At 52.0% G+C, this 17188-nt stretch overlaps 1 protein-coding gene across 2 annotated transcripts; it reads right to left on the bottom strand.

The window, feature by feature from the left end:
• Positions 1–5815: 5815 nt before the first annotated feature.
• On the bottom strand, positions 5816–16559 carry CD40 (CD40 molecule). 2 transcript variants are annotated; one of them, XM_027558390.1, is made up of 9 exons: positions 16426–16559; positions 12957–13035; positions 12513–12638; positions 12096–12242; positions 11624–11717; positions 8761–8822; positions 6975–7073; positions 6853–6881; positions 5816–6392 (listed from the first exon to the last, which is right to left on the bottom strand). In XM_027558390.1, the coding sequence occupies exons 1-9, from the start codon at positions 16474–16476 to the stop codon at positions 6225–6227; spliced, it is 855 nt and encodes a 284-aa protein (XP_027414191.1). In that variant the 5' UTR covers positions 16477–16559; the 3' UTR covers positions 5816–6224. The 2 variants fall into 2 exon arrangements, with proteins under 2 accessions (XP_027414191.1, XP_027414192.1); XM_027558391.1 differs by having other exon boundaries at positions 5820–6392; positions 6987–7073; positions 16426–16557.
• Between the last annotated feature and the right edge of the window lie 629 nt (positions 16560–17188).

A 17188-nucleotide genomic window follows, 5' to 3' on the forward strand; every position in this document is an offset into this window, starting at 1 on the left:
TCCAAGGAGGACTGGCTCCGCAGGCCCCAGGATTTGTTTGCCAGCCGGCCAGTTCCCTGTCTCCCCAGTTCAGAGTGAGTAATTCTGTCCCTCCCAGGCCCATTTAAGGGAGTGAATAATTAGTTACATTCAATTAGGCCTCTCGCTGCCGCTGTGGCTCCTGCCTGCCTCACTTGGGGGGACAGGCTTACTAATGAGATGGCACATGTCTGACACAGGGGACCGGGTGTTAAACACCCGCGACCCCCCACTCCTCCACAGGGGGCCCCCCAAGGCTTGGAGGGAATGGGGAGGGCAGGAGGCTGGGGATGAAGGCCAGAGAGGAGAGGAAAAATGAAAGAGGAAGTGGAGAGGGGGATGCCATAGAAGCAGGAAGAGATTCAAGAGGGGAAGAGAGAAGCCACCTACATGTCCATTAATATGGAGCCCTTACCTGAATCGGGCTCCAGCCAGACAATGGAATCCTATGCGGCAATTAAAAAGCTTGTTGTCGATCTATATTTATTGGCATGGAGAGATGTCTGCTGTACACAGTTAAGCAAAGAAGGCTGCTTACAAAATACTGCATGCAATAATAGCCCGAGTTGAAAAAATATTTTTGGTACAGAAAACAAGTCTGGAAGGACCTGTAACTTGTGGTTGGCGGGGGTTTGGAAGCGGGGGCGGGAAAGGGGGGGAGCTCTCACAGGTGGGCTGGTTTCCCTGTGCATTGCTTGGACAGGGGTGGGGGTGGTGAGACGCACAGGTCGGAGTTTGGTGATTTGCCAAAACAAGAATACTTGTTCAAAAGAGAACAAGGGTGAGATGGGAGGGTTGGGAGGCGGGGAAGGAGGTGATCGGTCAGGGAGACAGGCAGAAGGTGGGGAGGGGGAGACGCAGAGACTGCAGAGGGTGGGAGGAGATCCTAGAGGGAGGAGCAGGCAGCGAACTAGCTGGGTGCCAGGGCCCAGCGGGAGGCAGGCGAGAGAGGCAGAGAGCCCCCAGGGACTGGAAGAGGGGATTGGAACGGAGAAGCAGGAGGCCCCTCTACCCCCAATCCCTCCACCGCCGCCCACTTTCTGTCTGGGCAAAAGCTGCACACTGATTTTACTGATCATCAACCTCCCCCCACACCGTGGCAATGCTGCACATCCCAGAGGACCCCACCCCCAGTGAGCTTCCCCCACCCCCAGACTCCAGGACCACAGCATGGGTTTTTTTTTTTTTCTTTTTTTTTTTTAAACAAATTAAAACTGTATCTCCCCACCCCTGCAGGTGGGTTGGTAATTTTCTGAGCTAGAATCACTCTCGGGGAGAGAAATCCTTCGGGGCAGACTCTTTAATAACCTTTGCTGCCCAAGGAATCAACTGCGGGGCCCTGAAGCCTTAAGGGGAGAGTGTGTGAGCGCGTGCCTGGGGGCCGAGATGGGGGTGGGGGCTGTCATCAAATTAAGAGGGCATTACAGCCAGCTCAGCCCTGGCCCCCAGTCCTAGAATTTCAGTGTTTTAGATCCAGTTAACCAGGGTCGCAGGGTGGAGCCTAAGGCCCCAGAAACTCTCCAGCCTCCCAGCTGGGGTGCAGAGAAAAGAGACAACTTGCCTGGCACATGTGGCCTGACTTGACCCTGGACCCTCCCAGGGCCTCAGTCTCCCCTCATAGAAAACAAAAGTAGCTCTTCCCTGGAGGTCCAATGCTTAAGACTCCACGCTTCCACGGCATGGGTTCAATCCCTGGGCAGAGAACTGTGCCACGCAAGGTGGCCGAAAATTTTTTTTCATTACAAAAGAAAAGTGCCCGATACAATGAAATTCCCAGTCGCTTTTAATTTCAACCCTCTGTGATATGCTGTCTTGAGCTCTCACAGTTTTGTTTTAATTTGGGGGATTGGTAGCATTTAAACATTGGGAGATTTAATATAGAAATCTGGATGCCCAGCAATATATAACTCTCATTCTTAGAGGGCAACCACTGGATGGAATCTATAGATGCCACCTCCCCCTGCCCCCACAAGATGGACAGAGCCTTGCTGCTGCTTTGCCCAGAGGCTCTGCCACCCTGACTCCCCCAACCTGCCTGTCTCACTCTCCAGCTCCCGTGTAACCCAAGCCCTAAAGGTTACCTGCTGCTGCGGGGCCTTTTCTTCTGCCCTGGGCGGTCACCAGGCCTTTTAACAGCCTAATGACATGTGCCTGGTTTTTCACTCTCCAGAGGTCTTGGATCAATCAGTTAGGCCTAAATCCCAGCTCTAATTCTTCAGACCTTAGCAAGTCATTTAGCCTCTGAGCCTCCATCTATACAATGGGCGTTCGAAGAGACTGTGCCTTATTCGGGGTTGTCCTAGGGACTTTAGACAAGCGTGTGAAGTTCTTGGCCCTGTGCCTAGCACAGAGCGCTCCGGCCCTGCGCATTCTTAGCGCTATCCTGCACAACCCTACAGGACTGAAGTGACTGAGCACGCACGCACAACCCCAGCTGGGGGAGAGGCCACAGGAGGAATGCTTGTTAAATGGAGGAAGCAGTGGACAGAGAGACCCGAGAAATGGATGAAGTTGGAGAGTAGAAGTCGCAGGAGGCTCTGGCGGATGGATGACGGGAGGATGAGGGCGGGCAAAAGCCAGCCGCCAGGGTCTTCGGACATTACTTTGGCGCCACCTTCTGGCTGCTGCGAGCTTCACGCCCACCCATTCATCCACAGGTCAGAGTGGACCCTACAGTGTGGGCTGATCCTCTTTATTTTTAGAATTGGCAAGCTCCTTAGAACTCATAATGGGCTTCCCAGGTGGCTCAGTGGGTAAAGAAACTGCCTACAATGCAGGAGACGCCAGAGATATGGGTTCGATTACTGGATTGGGAAGATCCCCTGGAGGAGGGCATGGCGACCCTCTCCAGTATTCTCGCCTGGGGAATCCCCAAGGACAGAGGAGCCTGGTGGGCTACAGAGTTGGACACGACTGAAGAGACTGAGCACTAGAACTCATCGAACCCCAGTCCTTCATCACATCTGAGCAGGGGAAACCTCAGAACCAGAGAGTAACTTTCCCAAGGTCACCTAAAAAGTTCCTGGCTGAGGTCCATTTAGAACCCAGAACTTGCTACAGCTGCCAAGAATAACAACCCCTTCTCTTTGTCAGGGATGCAAGATATACAAAATTATACCTTCTCATGCTTGGCCAATGCTGACTCTTGGAGAGGACTTCTCCAAAAGCAGAGTCTGCAACGAGGAAAGCATGCAGGTAGTTTTTTGGAGAGTTGAACCCAAGAGGCACCAGTGGGGCTGTGGGACATGAGACAGAAAAGAAAAAGAAGCCCATGCAGAGGGCATCTGTGGATCAAGCCCTCTAGGGAACCCAGGAGACAGCACAGAACACACCTCAGATTTGTCCCTCCCAAGGGCAAGGAGGCTGGGGCATTTATCCTCCAATATTCACTTCTATTTGTTTGAGAGTATTCAGGGCATTATGTAAGACATGCAGGTTAAATCCCTGGGTCGGGTTTTAAAGATCTCCTAGAGGAGGGCCACAGCAACCCACTGTAGTATTCTTGCCTGGAGGGTCCCATGAACAGAGGAGCCTGGCAGGCTACAGTCCACGGGGTCACCAAGAGTCAGACACGACTGGCGTGACTGAGCACGCATGCACACATTCAGGGCATTTGCTCACCCAGCTGCATCTTACCTGCCCTACACCTGCACCAAGCCTGTTTTGAAAACCAGGGAAAGCCCCAAGTGCTTGCAAGAGGAAATCGACTGCTCAGCAAGAAATGTGAATGCCGAGGGTGTTCCTTCTCAAAGTGTGATCCCGGGACCTGCAGCATCACCTGGGAAACCTGTAGAAACGCACAGTCTTGGACCGCATCCCAAAGATACTGAATCAGAAACACGGGCGGCGGAGCCCAGCAATCTGTCTTTTATTAATGACAGGTCTTATAGGTGGTTCTGATACATGCTCAAGACTGAGAACCAGTGACTAGGAGACATGGAAGGAGGCATGCGTAGCATCTGCCCATTGTATTGCCTCCGTTTGCCAGATGAGCAAACTGAGACCCTAAAAAGTGAGCATGACCTACTCGAGGTCACACAGATAATAAGTGGCAGACTTGGGTCTTTAGTCTCTTTCTGCCTTACCGTCCTGTACAGAAGTAGCATTAGCATTTAGACTCTGTTGTTTTAGCCCCAGTTCTTTTGCAACCCCATGGACTGTAACCCTCCAGGGTCCTCTGTCCACAAGATTTCCTGGGCAAGAATACATTTCCTTCTCCAGCAGATCTTCCTGACCCAGGGATCAAACCTTCGTCTCCTGCTTGGCAGGCAGATTCTTTACCACTGAGTCACCAGGGCTTCCCTGGACTCTCGGCAGGGGATAAAGGTGAGGGCCAAGGGCTCCCCTCCCCCCACCCCCACCTCCACCGCTTTGCCCTGCTTTCTGAACCAGACGGCTCCCCCTGGTGCCTCCAAATGGTTCTTTCCTGGGAATGTTGCCAAGCCAGGTGCCCCTCTCCTGGCTCCCAGCTGCCCTCACAGCCTCCAATGGGGACAAGCCCTCTCCACCCCCACCCTCCAGGCAGCAGGACAGGTTGGGAAATCCAAAGCAGCTTCTCCCAGTGGGAGGGGTAGGGGGGTGGATCCCTGGGTTAAACCAGCCCAGCCCCATCTTCAGCAGGAGTCTTTGTGCTGGGGCTTTGCAATCCCCTTCCTTCTCCTTCTTGCCCTACAACCTCCCCCCTCCCCTCCCCTCTGCTCCGACTCCATCTGCTGCTCCTCCTGGCTAGGCTCCCCCTCAGTTGGCACAGCAGGAAAAGAGAACAGGACGGTTTATTTTTATCCCCAGATACTGCTTAGGGGGAAGCGGGCACCATCTGACCGAGAAGCCGTCAGAGGATCCTATGGCATTTGGGATGTCAAAGGAGGTGGGGAGCCCAGGAGCTCCCTGGGAAGGGGCCACAGATGTAGGCTCCAAAGAGCAAGCAGGGCTGGAAAAAGCAGCCCAGGACCAGGAAGGGGCGCTCTGAGGGGGACCACTCTGAACTGCTGTGTGACTATAAATTACCTCTCTGGGCCTCCATTTCCACCTCCGATAAAGATGTAGGGGGATGCTGGCCCTGCCTGCCCCAAAGGCTATTGTCGAGAATGTGAATCACACGGGGAAACCCCTTTGCAAACAGGGTGCCAAATGTGAGGGCACGTAGAACCCACCCTGGAGAGGCCGTGGCCTGGGGACTTTTCTTATTTACGCTCAGAAAACACTCTAATTCTGAGAGCCTGACAGCATGTGAGGCAGCTCATGTCACCCAGCGTGTCCACCCCCGCTTTTCTTTTTACATGTTTGATGACTTTTTAATTACATAAGCAGTGTGTGAATTCACTCTTCTTTGGGGGGTAAAAAAAAATGAAGCATTATGGGAAAGTCAAATCTTTCTTTAACCAACCCTCCCCCGGACCCTTCTTCCCTAACTGTGTGTCCTTCCAGGACCCCCATTTATACCCACATATATAACACTCTGTGTTTATACATGTATCTGTAGGTGATATGTCATATTGTTTTGGGTTGTGTGTGCATGCTCAGTCACGTCCCACTCTTTGCAACCCCATGGACTGTAGCCCACCGAGCTCCTCTGTCCATGGACTTCTCCAGGCAAGAACACTGGAGTGAGCGGGTTGCCATTTCCTCCTTCAGGGGATCTTCCCAGGGATTGAACCCGCATCTCGTGCATCTCCTGCATTGGAAGGCAGATGCTTTAGCACTGAGCCTCCTGATTTGGGTTACATGCTTTAAAAAAAAAGTTTCTGTGCCCACCATTCTGCAAACTACTTTTCCCCCCATGACACTGTTTTTAAGATCTGTTGCATAAATATATTACAGTTTTATTTAACCAGTCCCCTGGTGATGGACAGTTAAGCAGTTTCCAGTTGCTCGCTGTCACAAACAATACTGCACTGCATATCCATGTATATGCCTCCTGGGCTCAGAGCAGCCACCGAATGACATCTGTCAGCAATGAACCGCTCGCTGGGGTGGAAGGTCTGGTGGATATTATTGTATGTCCTCCCCAAAGTTTTGTTACCATCGTTAAAAGCAGGTTGGGAGACTGAGCGGGCTCCAGGGCTGGGGTGAAAGGTGCCCCAAGGTGAACTGTTTCTGGGCTGCAGGGGTGCAGGCAGAGGGCGGCTGTCGCCCTGCCCCCGCAGCAGCAGCCCCAGGTTCGTGTCCATGGGCCCGGGCTGCCACGCCCCTGGGCGCCCGCGGCCTCATTCTCGCTCCTGCACGGAGATGCGGCTCTCTTTGCCGTCCTCCTGGGCGACCGGCTGACACCAGCATAAGGTCTCTTGCACCGGAGGAGGCGGGTGGGGGCCGGGAAAATCCTCCGGATCAATCGTCTCCACGGGATCCTGCCTTTCAGCCATAGGGTGCAGGGCCTGGGGAGACAAGGCTTGGAGTTGCCCCTAGCAACACTTCCGAGCGCTTCCCTGGAAGCCATCCCACCCCTCGCCCCTTTTCCCTTTCCCAAACCAAGGGTCAGTGCTGATTCCATGGGTGCGTCCTGCCCCCTGCTGGCCACAGCGAGGGTGTCACGAAGCTTCCGTAAGGGGAGCCCGCGGGTTAAGGAAATGTTCCTCTATCACCCACTCCTAGACCCCACACCAAGGCTCGGAAGATGCGGCTCTCCCAGGAAAGAAGAGTAAATGTCAGACTTTGCCAGTGGTGCTGGGGAAGCTCTGGGGGAAGGTGAGCTTGGGAGAAAAGGACAAAAGGGGAGAAGCCCCAAGCCCAGAGGAGGGGGAGGGGACTGGCCCTGCCTCAATTTTGTTGCCATATAGGCAACAGGATGAATCAGTCTTTCTTTCCTGTCTTAAACCCTTTCCTTGGGTGACTTACCTTAGCCTGCCGCTTCTTGGTTATGTTCCCTAGAGAGAAAAAAAAAGGATGGGGAGTCAGCAAGGCCAGATCAGGAAACAGGTGACCCATCAACTGTCCCTCCTGCCCCATCACCTCCCCACCTGGGGACTCACTGATACAGGCAGATACCAACAGGACAGCAAACAAGACTCCCATCGTGACGGGGATCACCACCAGGGTCCTCATCCGACTCTGGAAACCTGGAGAGAGCAAGAATTCAGCCATGGCTCCCCAACCTTTTGCCCAAAGCTGCTGTGCTTTGCTGGACTTTCAAATCCTTCTGTGTCAAAGCTCATCTATATCAGAAATTTCAAACACATGTCCCCTAGTAGAAATGTGACCAACAGATGTCTTTAGTGTGACTGGCATGTGTGTGTGTGTGTGTGTGTGTGTTTAATTTATAATATTTGCCAACATTTTAAAATTAGGAGATTGCACATTTAAAATTTAGGTATCTGATTTCTTTTACAAATTTGGAAGATCCAGCCCCAGTGGGCCAGCAACCCACCTGCCACTCATTGGCCAGAACTGAGTGGTGAAAGTTGCCGATACCAGCTCGCCACACTCCCCACCCCTCCCTACCCTTTGTCCAATACCGAGGCCCAGCCTCATTTACATCTTCACCCTTGTCTTTCTTATAGAAGAATGGAGAGGAAGGGAAACTGTTTCTTGTGCCTAAGTCTCTATTCTACATGGGAAACTGGAACAAAAGACCAGAGGTGTGGTAAGGACTAAAGTAAGACCAATGAAGCACTGCCTCAGGACAAGACTGAAGAGGACACCCAAAAGCTCAGTAATCAAGATAAGTCGTATTTTTTTGGCCATGCCACACAGCATATGGGATCTTAGTTCCCTGGCCAGGGATCGAACCCATGTCTGCTGCATAGGAAGTGCAGAGTCTTAACCACTGGGCTGCCAGGGAAGTCCCAAATAAGTCATATTTTAATGTCATGTTTTGAAAAATTATATCAGCAAACTCTGGCCCACCGGCCAGCTACCTGTTTTTAAATAAAGTTTTACTGGAACTGGAGTCGGGACTACAGTGAGGCAAGTGAGGCTGGGTTGTGCAAATACAGGGTTGGAGCCTGTCTTTATTTAAACTGGTGCTATTCCATTTGTTATGGAGTTTTCACAGTAATTTTTTTTTAAGTATTGCCTCAAATATCTATCTTGATGACAGCATTTTTCTGGTGCCCCCTTAAATATTGTGCCCAAGGCAAGTGCCTTCCTCACCTCACCCCAGTCCCAACCCTGCCAAGAGGAAAGCGAATTTTAAGGAAAAGCAGAGTACCTTTTTCTTACCCCTCATCTTTTTCACTCATTAACTGGATCCTGCCTAATCTCTGTAGTTATTTGAGTCTGTGATCTGGGCTGTAAGTCACCTCCTCATTCTAAAATCAAAACTGAGGTCCCTGGTGGCCTAGAGGTTAGGATTCCGGGCTTTCAGTGCTATGGCCGGGATTCAATCCTTGGTCAGGGAACTGAGATTCTGCAAGCCATGTGGCGTGGCCAAAAAAAAAACAAAACTGAGAGCCTGAGAGGAAACAATGTCACACACGCTGGTCCTCAATGTGCAGGGCGGCAGAACAGCACTGACGGGGCGCCTCCAAAATGCCTGCGCCCATGCCAGGGATTCACACTGCCCTAGTAGGGGAGGTGGTATTGTCCCATTTTACAGATGAAGAAACTGAGGCTCAGAGAGAGGGAGTGACTTGCCCAGGCTCCACAGATAAGCAGCAGAGCTAGATTGCCACAGTTCCAAACTGCCTCCCCCTCTTGCTTTAGCCTCCCCTCCCTCTTTCCCTACCTGTGCTTCCAGGTACCCCAGTCTCCCCTCAGCTCTCCACCTTCTTAGCCGGCCGCTGGGGCCCACTCTCCAGGACTTACCGCAGACAACATCTGTCTTGTTCGTCCCCACGTGTTGTTCCACCAGGCCTTTTCTCTCGCAGCTGTGTACAGACATGCGTGCACATGCAGACACACAGAGACAAAGAGACACTAAGTTTCCCCACTTGTGAGATTTCCAACCCCAGAGGGAGACGGCCAACAAGCAACAGCACAGGTTCACGGAGCATGTGTTATGTGCGCTCTCCTTGCTGGTTGTTATGGGAATGACACGGACTGTTCATACAGAACTCGCAAGTGCAGAGGAAAGACAACGGTAAACCGTGAAGGAGTGAGGGTAGGAAAGCCTCTGACGAGTGCCAAGTGCATGTGAACGGGGCATGGTTCAGGGTAAGGAGGCAGAATCCACAGTGACCGGAATGCGAGGACGAGGGGGCTGCTCAAATTTGGCACCACTGATGTCTGGGGGCCACATAATTTTTCTTCTGTGGTGGGGACTGTCCTGAATACTGTAGGATGTTTAGCAGCGTCCCTGGCCTCTAGAGGCCAGTAGCATCCTCCTCCTCAGTTGTGAGAACCAAAATATCTCCAGATATTGTCACATGTCCCCTGGGGGAGAAAACTGCTCAGTTGAGAATCTCTGGTTTGAGAGTCATCCAGAAAGACTTCCCTGGGGAAGTTAGATCTCAGTGGGCCCTTGAGGGATGTAAAATTTAGAACATCAGTATATGTAGGGCGTGCCAGGTGGCTCAGTGGTAAAGAATCCACCTGCAATTCAAGAGACACGGGTTCAGTCCCTGGATGGAGAAGATCCTCTGGAGAAGAAAATGGCAACCCACTCCAATATTCTTGTCTGGGAAATCCCATGGACAGAGGAGCCTGGTGGGCTACAGGCTGTGGGGCTGCAGAGGAGTCGGACACAACTTAGCAACTGAACAACAATAACAACATATTCTCTTTAAGCAGGACAACATGATACGAAGGATTAGGTGGGTGATGAGCCAGATGGTATAAGGAAACTCTGGAAAATTGGGTCTTTAGAACCAGATCACTAATCAGCCATGAAGTTTTCAGCTGGATTCAGCTGGTGGGTCGCGTCAGCATCCAACCACATGACTAAAGCTGCTAGAGGATTTAATGGCCAAAGATCTCCCAGGCGGAGAAATGACAGAAAAATGGCTTTCCAGGAGGCCACTGCCAAAGCAGTGGCCAAACATGAGATGATGAAGACTTGGACCAAGGTGGTTCCCCGGAGGAATGGAAAGGGACGGACAGAGAAGGACATCGCAAAGGACAAAACATCTAACGCAGGAAAAAGAGAAGCTTCAAAGAAAGCACATATATGAGAAGAGTGCTTAAGAGTTTTTGAAACACATTTACATGTCTTTTCCTCGACCCTTGTGAAATGAAGGTCATTCTCATTTTCCAAATGAGGACACCAAGGCTCAGATGAGGGTCACAGTCCCACACGGTCATACACTTTCTAAGCTGAGTGAGTCTGGAACCCAGTGCTCTGGCTCTACCAAACCAAGGTGCCTCCCTTTCTCAGTCAACATTTATCAGTAAAGATTTATTGAGCACCTACTATGCAGCAGATGCTGTTTGGAGCATAAGGGATATATCCATGGAAGAAAAATAGAGCGCCTCTACAGTTCAGGAGTTTGCCACCTACTGGAGACAGGCAGACAGTCAACAGTATATACGGGATGCCACTATCCGTGTGAAAGATCCGTTTGCATGTGTGTGCCTTTGTTTGTTTTCGCAGAGAACCTCCAGAAGGACACGCGTGGTCCAGTGGCTGCAGGATGGCTGAGGGCGGCAAGGGACGTATCACTATTGGCCCTTTTATGCCTTCTGTCCTCACGCCTGTCTTACTCATTTTTTCAAATTAAACGTAAAAAAAAACTTAATCAGGCATGTGCTTACGCGTATTCCAGGCAGAAGACTTTAATGCAAGAGAACAAACAGTGTGTTGAGGGAATTGCAAGCAACATGATGTCACGAAGAGATCACGAGATGGAGCTGGGAGGTTGGAGGCTGTGCAGAGGAGTCAGGGTTTCATCCCAAAGGCGCAGAGAGCCGCGGAGCATTTTAAACAGGGAGTGCCATGCTCCAGAGAGAACGGTGGAAAGCTTACTTTGGCAAAGGGATGGAGAGCCAGCTGAAAGGGAGAGGATTGAGGCAGGGAGGCCAGTGAGGAGGCTACAGCATCGGCCAGACCACTGTGGTGAGGTCCAAACTAAGGTGGTGACAAGGGAGATCAGAGAGAAGGAGGAAGAGTCCCCAAACATTTGGAAGGTTAGACAGACAGGACTTAGTGACTGATTGGGGGAGACGGAGGGGGACCCTGCAACAGGTGCCCAGAGGCACGTTTGCGCCCATCACAGCGGGTAAAGGGAGCAAGCAGGTGCCCGTGGCTCATCTCCGAGGAGGTGTACCCTCGGCAGGTAGATACGACAGTCTGGGACCTAGGAGACAAATCTATACAGATGGTGATGGGGAACGATCCGTAGCCAAAGCCACGGATGTGGAAAAGATGGTCCAGGGGAGGTGGGCAAAGTGAGCAGAGACTAGAGCCTAGAACAAAGGCCTAGAAAACCCGTTTAGGAGGAGGAAGGAGGGGCTGAGAGGGGTACAAGGAAAGGAAGAGCGGTGTCACTGTACCCCCCACGGAGGGAGAATTTCACCAAAGATCAGAGAGCAGCGGTGTCTACTACCACCCAGAGAGAGCAGGCAGAAAATGCCCAAAGTGTCTGGTTGGCCATGGGGGTCCCTCGAGACATTCTAGAGGTGTGTGAGTGTGTGGACATGGGGAGCGGGGACCGAAGGACTGGTGGCCAGAGAGAAGGGAAGCGGGTCCCATGCCCCTCTTGGGGCAGGAAACACAAGGGCTGAGTCCTTATACCTTGTCCAACGGTGACACTTTTCAAAAGCAGATGACACGTTGGAGAAGAAGCCGAGCGGGCAGGGTTCACAGACGGTATCCAAAAGCCCTGTAGCTGAGGGGAGAGGAGGCATTAATCGTTACAGTGGACCCCCTGTCTGGCTGTCAGGGGGACCGGTGGGCAGGGAGGACCAGACGAGCATCCTGCTTCAAAGCACTTCTTCCCGCAGCACACACCTTCCCTTGCTGCAGGCAGCCCCTAGGGAGGCTTCCCCCACGGCCCTCCCGAGCCCAATGCCCACAGTGGGCCGAGGCTGATGCCCACAGTGGGAGGCAGAGGCAAAGGTTCCATTTCCAACCCACTATGGTGGAGATATCAAGGTAGGCCGGTCTCTCAGCCTCTGGGGCGGAGTGCCCGCTGCCCAGCCCCTCTCCTTGGGCCCTTGCCTCCTCTCTCCTGCCTCTAGAACTGATTCCCAGACAGGCCACTTACCGATCTGCTTGACCCCGAAGCCAGGGAGACACAAGCTGTGGGGCGTGCAACTTTCGCAGGTGTGACTGGTACAGTGTTGGCCTTCGACACATACACAAATGGTGTCTGTATTCAAGGTGCCCTCGCTCTGGATCCGGAGCCCTAGGTCTGTGCAGAGACAGGAAAGAAGGATGGGAACCCCTTACCGGCCGTGATCCAGGGGCCCCTGATCTTCATATTTCCTGTTCTTTTCTTTTAGACCCTCTTCCTAGCAGGAACGGCAATCAAATTAGGTAACAACCAAGACAACCCAGACTCTAACCAATCAGAACAGACACTGGCTATTAAAAAAAAAAAAGTCAGGATGGCTGTACTGTCAGGAATGAGCTGGAATATCAGCCTGACTCCCAAGGGCCCCTTCCCCCGCAGCCCACGCACTGGGGTTGCAGTATCTGTGCTCGTGACAGTATTTCTCTCTGTTCCAGGTGGACAAGAATTCGCCTTTACCGCAGGACTGGCATTCTGTTTTGCTGACCTCTGTGCAGTCGTTCACCAGTTTCTGTCCTGGAAAACATCCGGAAATGAGGGCACTCCAGGCAACCCAATGAGTCAGACACTTAATTGAAAAGTGGTAAAGCTGGGCTTTAGGGAGGGGGGTTCAAAGAGGGCAGTCCCAGACCCTTCCAGCCTTCATACTCTGGTATAGGACGCAGAAGAGATAGGAACCCTAGTTCTGGGTCAGCAGAGAGGAAACTCAGAACATCCTGGGGCAGGGACAGGGAATCCCAGGGGTCATTTAAGACACAAGCTTATAGTTGACACATGAGATCTGCATGTGCCAGCAGACCAAGACAGGTCCCACGTGGGGCTAGAGCGTCTCACCCGGCGGGCACAAATCACAGCAAAGACTGTTCACTGGGTATTGCTTCTCTCCACAAGCAGTGGCTGGTTCTGAGTGGACCTAAAAAAGGAATTGGGTGATTTGAAGGGATCTTGAAATCTCAGATGTAGCCTCCTTGGCACACAGGTGCAAATCAGGCAGGACAGAGGGTAGAACCGAAGTTTAAGTACAAAGCAGAAAAACGGGGCCTGTGTGTTATATGTTGCATTTGTTTTTAACTAAACCCCCAACTAGTATGATGACAAAGGTACCCAGAGAATCATTCTGATATTTTACAAAGTAATTGCACTGTTAACTCACAGTATTCATTGAACTAAACAGATCTTCCTTTTGGCTTGAGGGCTGAGTCTTTCCTCTCCCCAGCAACCCAAGAGCACATGAGGACTCCAGCATCTACCCTGGAGTCCTGAAGCTGGCTGACTCCAGCTGGTCCTAGTCCAAATGGGGGCTATATTTAGCATGTGGCCTCTTCCTTCTATTCTTTTGCTCCCCACCCTCTTCCCCTTTCCGAGCCTCATCATGTTTTCTCCCTCCAACCTCTCATCATCTGATCATCCAACCTCTCCCTCACGAAATACAGGATGGAGCAGCTGGAAGCATAAAATCCAATTCTTTCACTTCACACGTGGTGAGACTGGGGACCAGAAAGGCTGATTCACTTGCCCAAGGTCACGCAGTGATAGAATCCGAATGAGAACTCAGGTCTCAATATTTCCTCTCTCCATCAATGTGGGTCTCACCTGCATCATTGTCACCACATCCAGGTACCACCCATGCTATTCATGACTTCTTGTTCATTTAAATACATTTATTTTCAAGGTAAACCTCATAGCATTGCCATGAGAACAAAACTAGTATCACTTCTCATAAATAAAAGGCAACCCTAAAAATAAATTCAGCAGAAACAAAACAATGTCATTAAACCATAGCTGATTGCTTTGCTTACTGACAGCCCTCTACCCCAGGCCTGCTCCTGATTTTTGTTTTAAAAGGAGGATTAGCAAGGCATTTGAGAGGTATTAACTATATTCTAGCTCCAGCAACTTCCTTCTTGAAAAAATGAAAAGGATTTTAACTAGAACTGCAAAGTGAATTTGTGTTGTTAATTCTACATCCGCATGGGGTTGCAGAAGAGTTGACATGACTTAGCAACTGAACAACAGCGACCGCGGCATGCTGTCTAAAATCATCTCACACCCTGGGAACAGCCAGTGAAAAGAACAGTTTTAAGGGTCAAACAGCGTAAAGCTCCAGTCTTGACTTTGTAACACTTAACTAGTTATTTTGCTTCTCTTATCCTCAGTTTCTACAACTCTAAAATGGGAGAAATAATGCCTGCCCCACAGATTAGGACTTCCTAGGTGGCCCTGGTGGTTAAGAACCCGCCTCCCAATACAGGAGACATAAGAGACATGGGTTTGATCCCTGGGTCAGGAAGACCCTCTGGAGGAGGATATGGCAATTCACTCCAGTTTTCTTGCCTGGAGAATCCCATGGACAGAGGAGCCTGGCGGGCTACAATCCATGGTGTCACAAAGAGTCAACTGAAGCAATTTAGAATGCACGCATGCACAGATTAGGTTGTGAAGATGAGAAAGAATGGATGAATATGGCCTGGTACAGTGTCCAGAACATAGGAGGTGCTCATTAAATGGCACTTTTAATTATCATACATACATAAGTATCTGCTGGGTTGCCCAGCACCCTGGCTACCAGGAACCTACCTAATTGGTGCTTCTCATTCAACTCAGGGCCGGTAGGGGTGGGGGGAGGGTGGTGAATTACTTACAGAAGTGTATCTTATCCCAAGCAGGGAAGGAAACAGCAAAGGTCACTGCTCCCGCCATCACATCACAACACACCATCCCGTGAACGTTCTCCCCGCAAGCCCATGGACCTTCCCCCCACACTCCCAGAGCAATAAAAGTCCTCTATGCCATTTTCAAACATATGAGAAATATAGCCCCTCCTCTGAAAATGTGTCGAATCCCCAGTTCCCACGTCATAGTTTCAAGCCTTCTGACATGCGGTAGCTCAGGACCAAGGCTTGGAAACTCTCACCATCTGAGAGGCTGGCTCAGAAATCAGGCAGATGTACATTTATCAGCAGGTTCCATCTAGCTAAGTGGATTGCGGCAAGCCATTTTCTCTCTCTGAGACTCAGTTTGCTCATCTGTATAATGGGGGAGTTGGAAGAAATCAGACCAAGAATGCATGTAAAGTATTTGGCTCAGAGCCTGACACACAGGAAACTCTCAGTAAATAACCTCAGATATTGTTGTCACAGCCTAGTCTCCACCTGGAGCTAAAACTGGGACTTTGCTCTTGAGAAGCTCAGACCACCTTTCACCCTATCCCCACTGGCTTTTCCTCCACTTCTCCTCCAAGAGCCCCCTTCCTGCCTCCTTACTCCCTAAGAGCCATTGCTTACAGTGAAAATGAAAGTGCTGGGGCCAGAGCAGCTTCCCCACAGCATCTCTCCCCTTGCTGCCGACCCCCTACTTCATGGGTCATTCCTGCCCTGCCTTCATGCCAGAAAGTACAGCCCTTGAAATTTAGGGGGAGACCAGAGGGGTGGGGATGACAGTGTCAGGTACTTGGGGGATTCCCAGCCTCCAGAATGAGGAACTACAAAAATACATTTAAACTAGAAGCGAGTCAAGTGTGGAACTCTGAAAATCCCGGAGATATGCTTGGTTGGGCATATCTGAGCCCTTCTGGGGTACCTGGAGAAACCCCTGCTGGTCTCCCAGCCCTTTCATGGTCCCATGAACTGTTCAGTTCCCCCGAGAGTCCCCTATGTCATCTTAAATTCAGGAGGCAGGGACACAGCCTTGGGTATTCCTCCTATGTTGGGGGTTGGGGAGGATCACCAGGATTTGGTTCTGGAGTGGGAACGTTAAAAGCTCCTTGCCTTCTCAGAGAAGCACCTGGGCCACTGCCCTCATCCCTTGCTCCCGCAAGATGTCCTGGAAGAAGGCCACCCCAGCTGGCAAGGAGGTGATAACCACTCACAGAGGCTGGCATCTATCCACATTGGGAAAGAGACAGGAAACCGGCTAGACCCGCCCCTTCCCTTGGCTGGCCTCCCTTCTCACTTCTGAAACCCCTCACCGTCTCTTTGGGGCCAGCCTTCGAGGCAGACCCAGACTCTACAGTTTTTTGACCAGATAAAGGCTTAAGGCTGCCGAAACCCCCAACCTCATCTGCGCTGCCTAGGCGTTTCCTGCGGCGACCCCACTAGGCGCCCTCTGTGGGCCACCTGGACCCCCACCCCTGCCCGGGAGGAGAGAGAAACAGTCCATCTCATTCAGCCATGACCCCGGGTACCCTACCCAGCTTCCCAAAATCAGCTCAGAAGGTTCCCTGCCCGAAGTATCGCTTCTTTTCCCATTCCCTACTCTCTAATCTCAAATTCCCGCCTCTGGTCGGAACGGAATTTCAACTTACGGCGGTCAGAAAGAAGCCCCAGAAGAGACACTGCAGTGGCAAACGAACCATGGCGAGGTGAGAACCCGGCGGCCGGAGGAGAGCGCGCCGGGACTTGGCCGCTTCCAGTTCCCCTGTCCTGGCCCGGGAGCCCGCCCAGGAAAGAAGCGGGGTCTTCGGGGACCAATCGCAGCCAGCCTCGCTAGCGGAGGGGCGGAGCTCCCGGAGACACACCTCCCTGGGATTTCCCCCAGGACATTCCCGGGGAGTCTAATTCCCCAAGGAGTTTAGGGACGCGCTTTGGGGAAGGAAGCGGGGAGAAGAGGGGAAAGCGTGGTTCCAAGGAGAGCTCTTCATGGGACCCCCCCACCCCCCGCGCACCCTAGGACTACAAAGGCCGAGCAGGAGGGAGGCAGCCGCTTTCTGGGGATGGGGATGAGGAGTTGGGAGAGAGGCGAAGGGAGTGGAAAGAGATCCCTATGGGTGTTGAGAAGACTCCCCCACCCTGCCCCGTTCTTCCCCGCCGCCTCCGGCAATCCCGGCGGAACCGAAAGTGTCGAACGCCGCGGATGGAGAGGCCTAAGGAAGTTCCCAGAAAACGGGAAGGCCACGGCTGGGTAGTGGAAGGAGGGTTGGGGGAGGGGGGCCTTTCAAGGAAAAGAGTTTCCCAACGTACAGTTTCGCTCTCTTTCAAAGGAAATTCCCTCGCGTGGGCGCTGCGTCCCAGCGCGCCCCCTCCCCCATCCCATCCATCCATCCATGCGTGCAGTCCCCACCAGACTCT

The sequence above is a fragment of the Bos indicus x Bos taurus genome, chromosome 13 (assembly GCF_003369695.1).
Source record: "Bos indicus x Bos taurus breed Angus x Brahman F1 hybrid chromosome 13, Bos_hybrid_MaternalHap_v2.0, whole genome shotgun sequence".
Classification (NCBI taxonomy): Eukaryota; Metazoa; Chordata; class Mammalia; order Artiodactyla; family Bovidae; genus Bos; species Bos indicus x Bos taurus.

Bases quoted from the DNA above. Each gene is read 5' to 3' on its own strand.
- CD40 (XM_027558390.1), bottom strand. From the start codon at position 16,476: ATGGTTCGTTTGCCACTGCAGTGTCTCTTCTGGGGCTTCTTTCTGACC. The intron at 13,036-16,425 runs GTAAGTTGAAAT...TTCCTTTTTTAG, and splicing joins GGGGCTTCTTTCTGACCGCC to GTCCACTCAGAACCAGCCAC. The intron at 7,074-8,760 runs GTAAGTCCTGGA...TGCTCTCTCCAG, and splicing joins CAAGACAGATGTTGTCTGCG to GTTTCCAGAGTCGGATGAGG.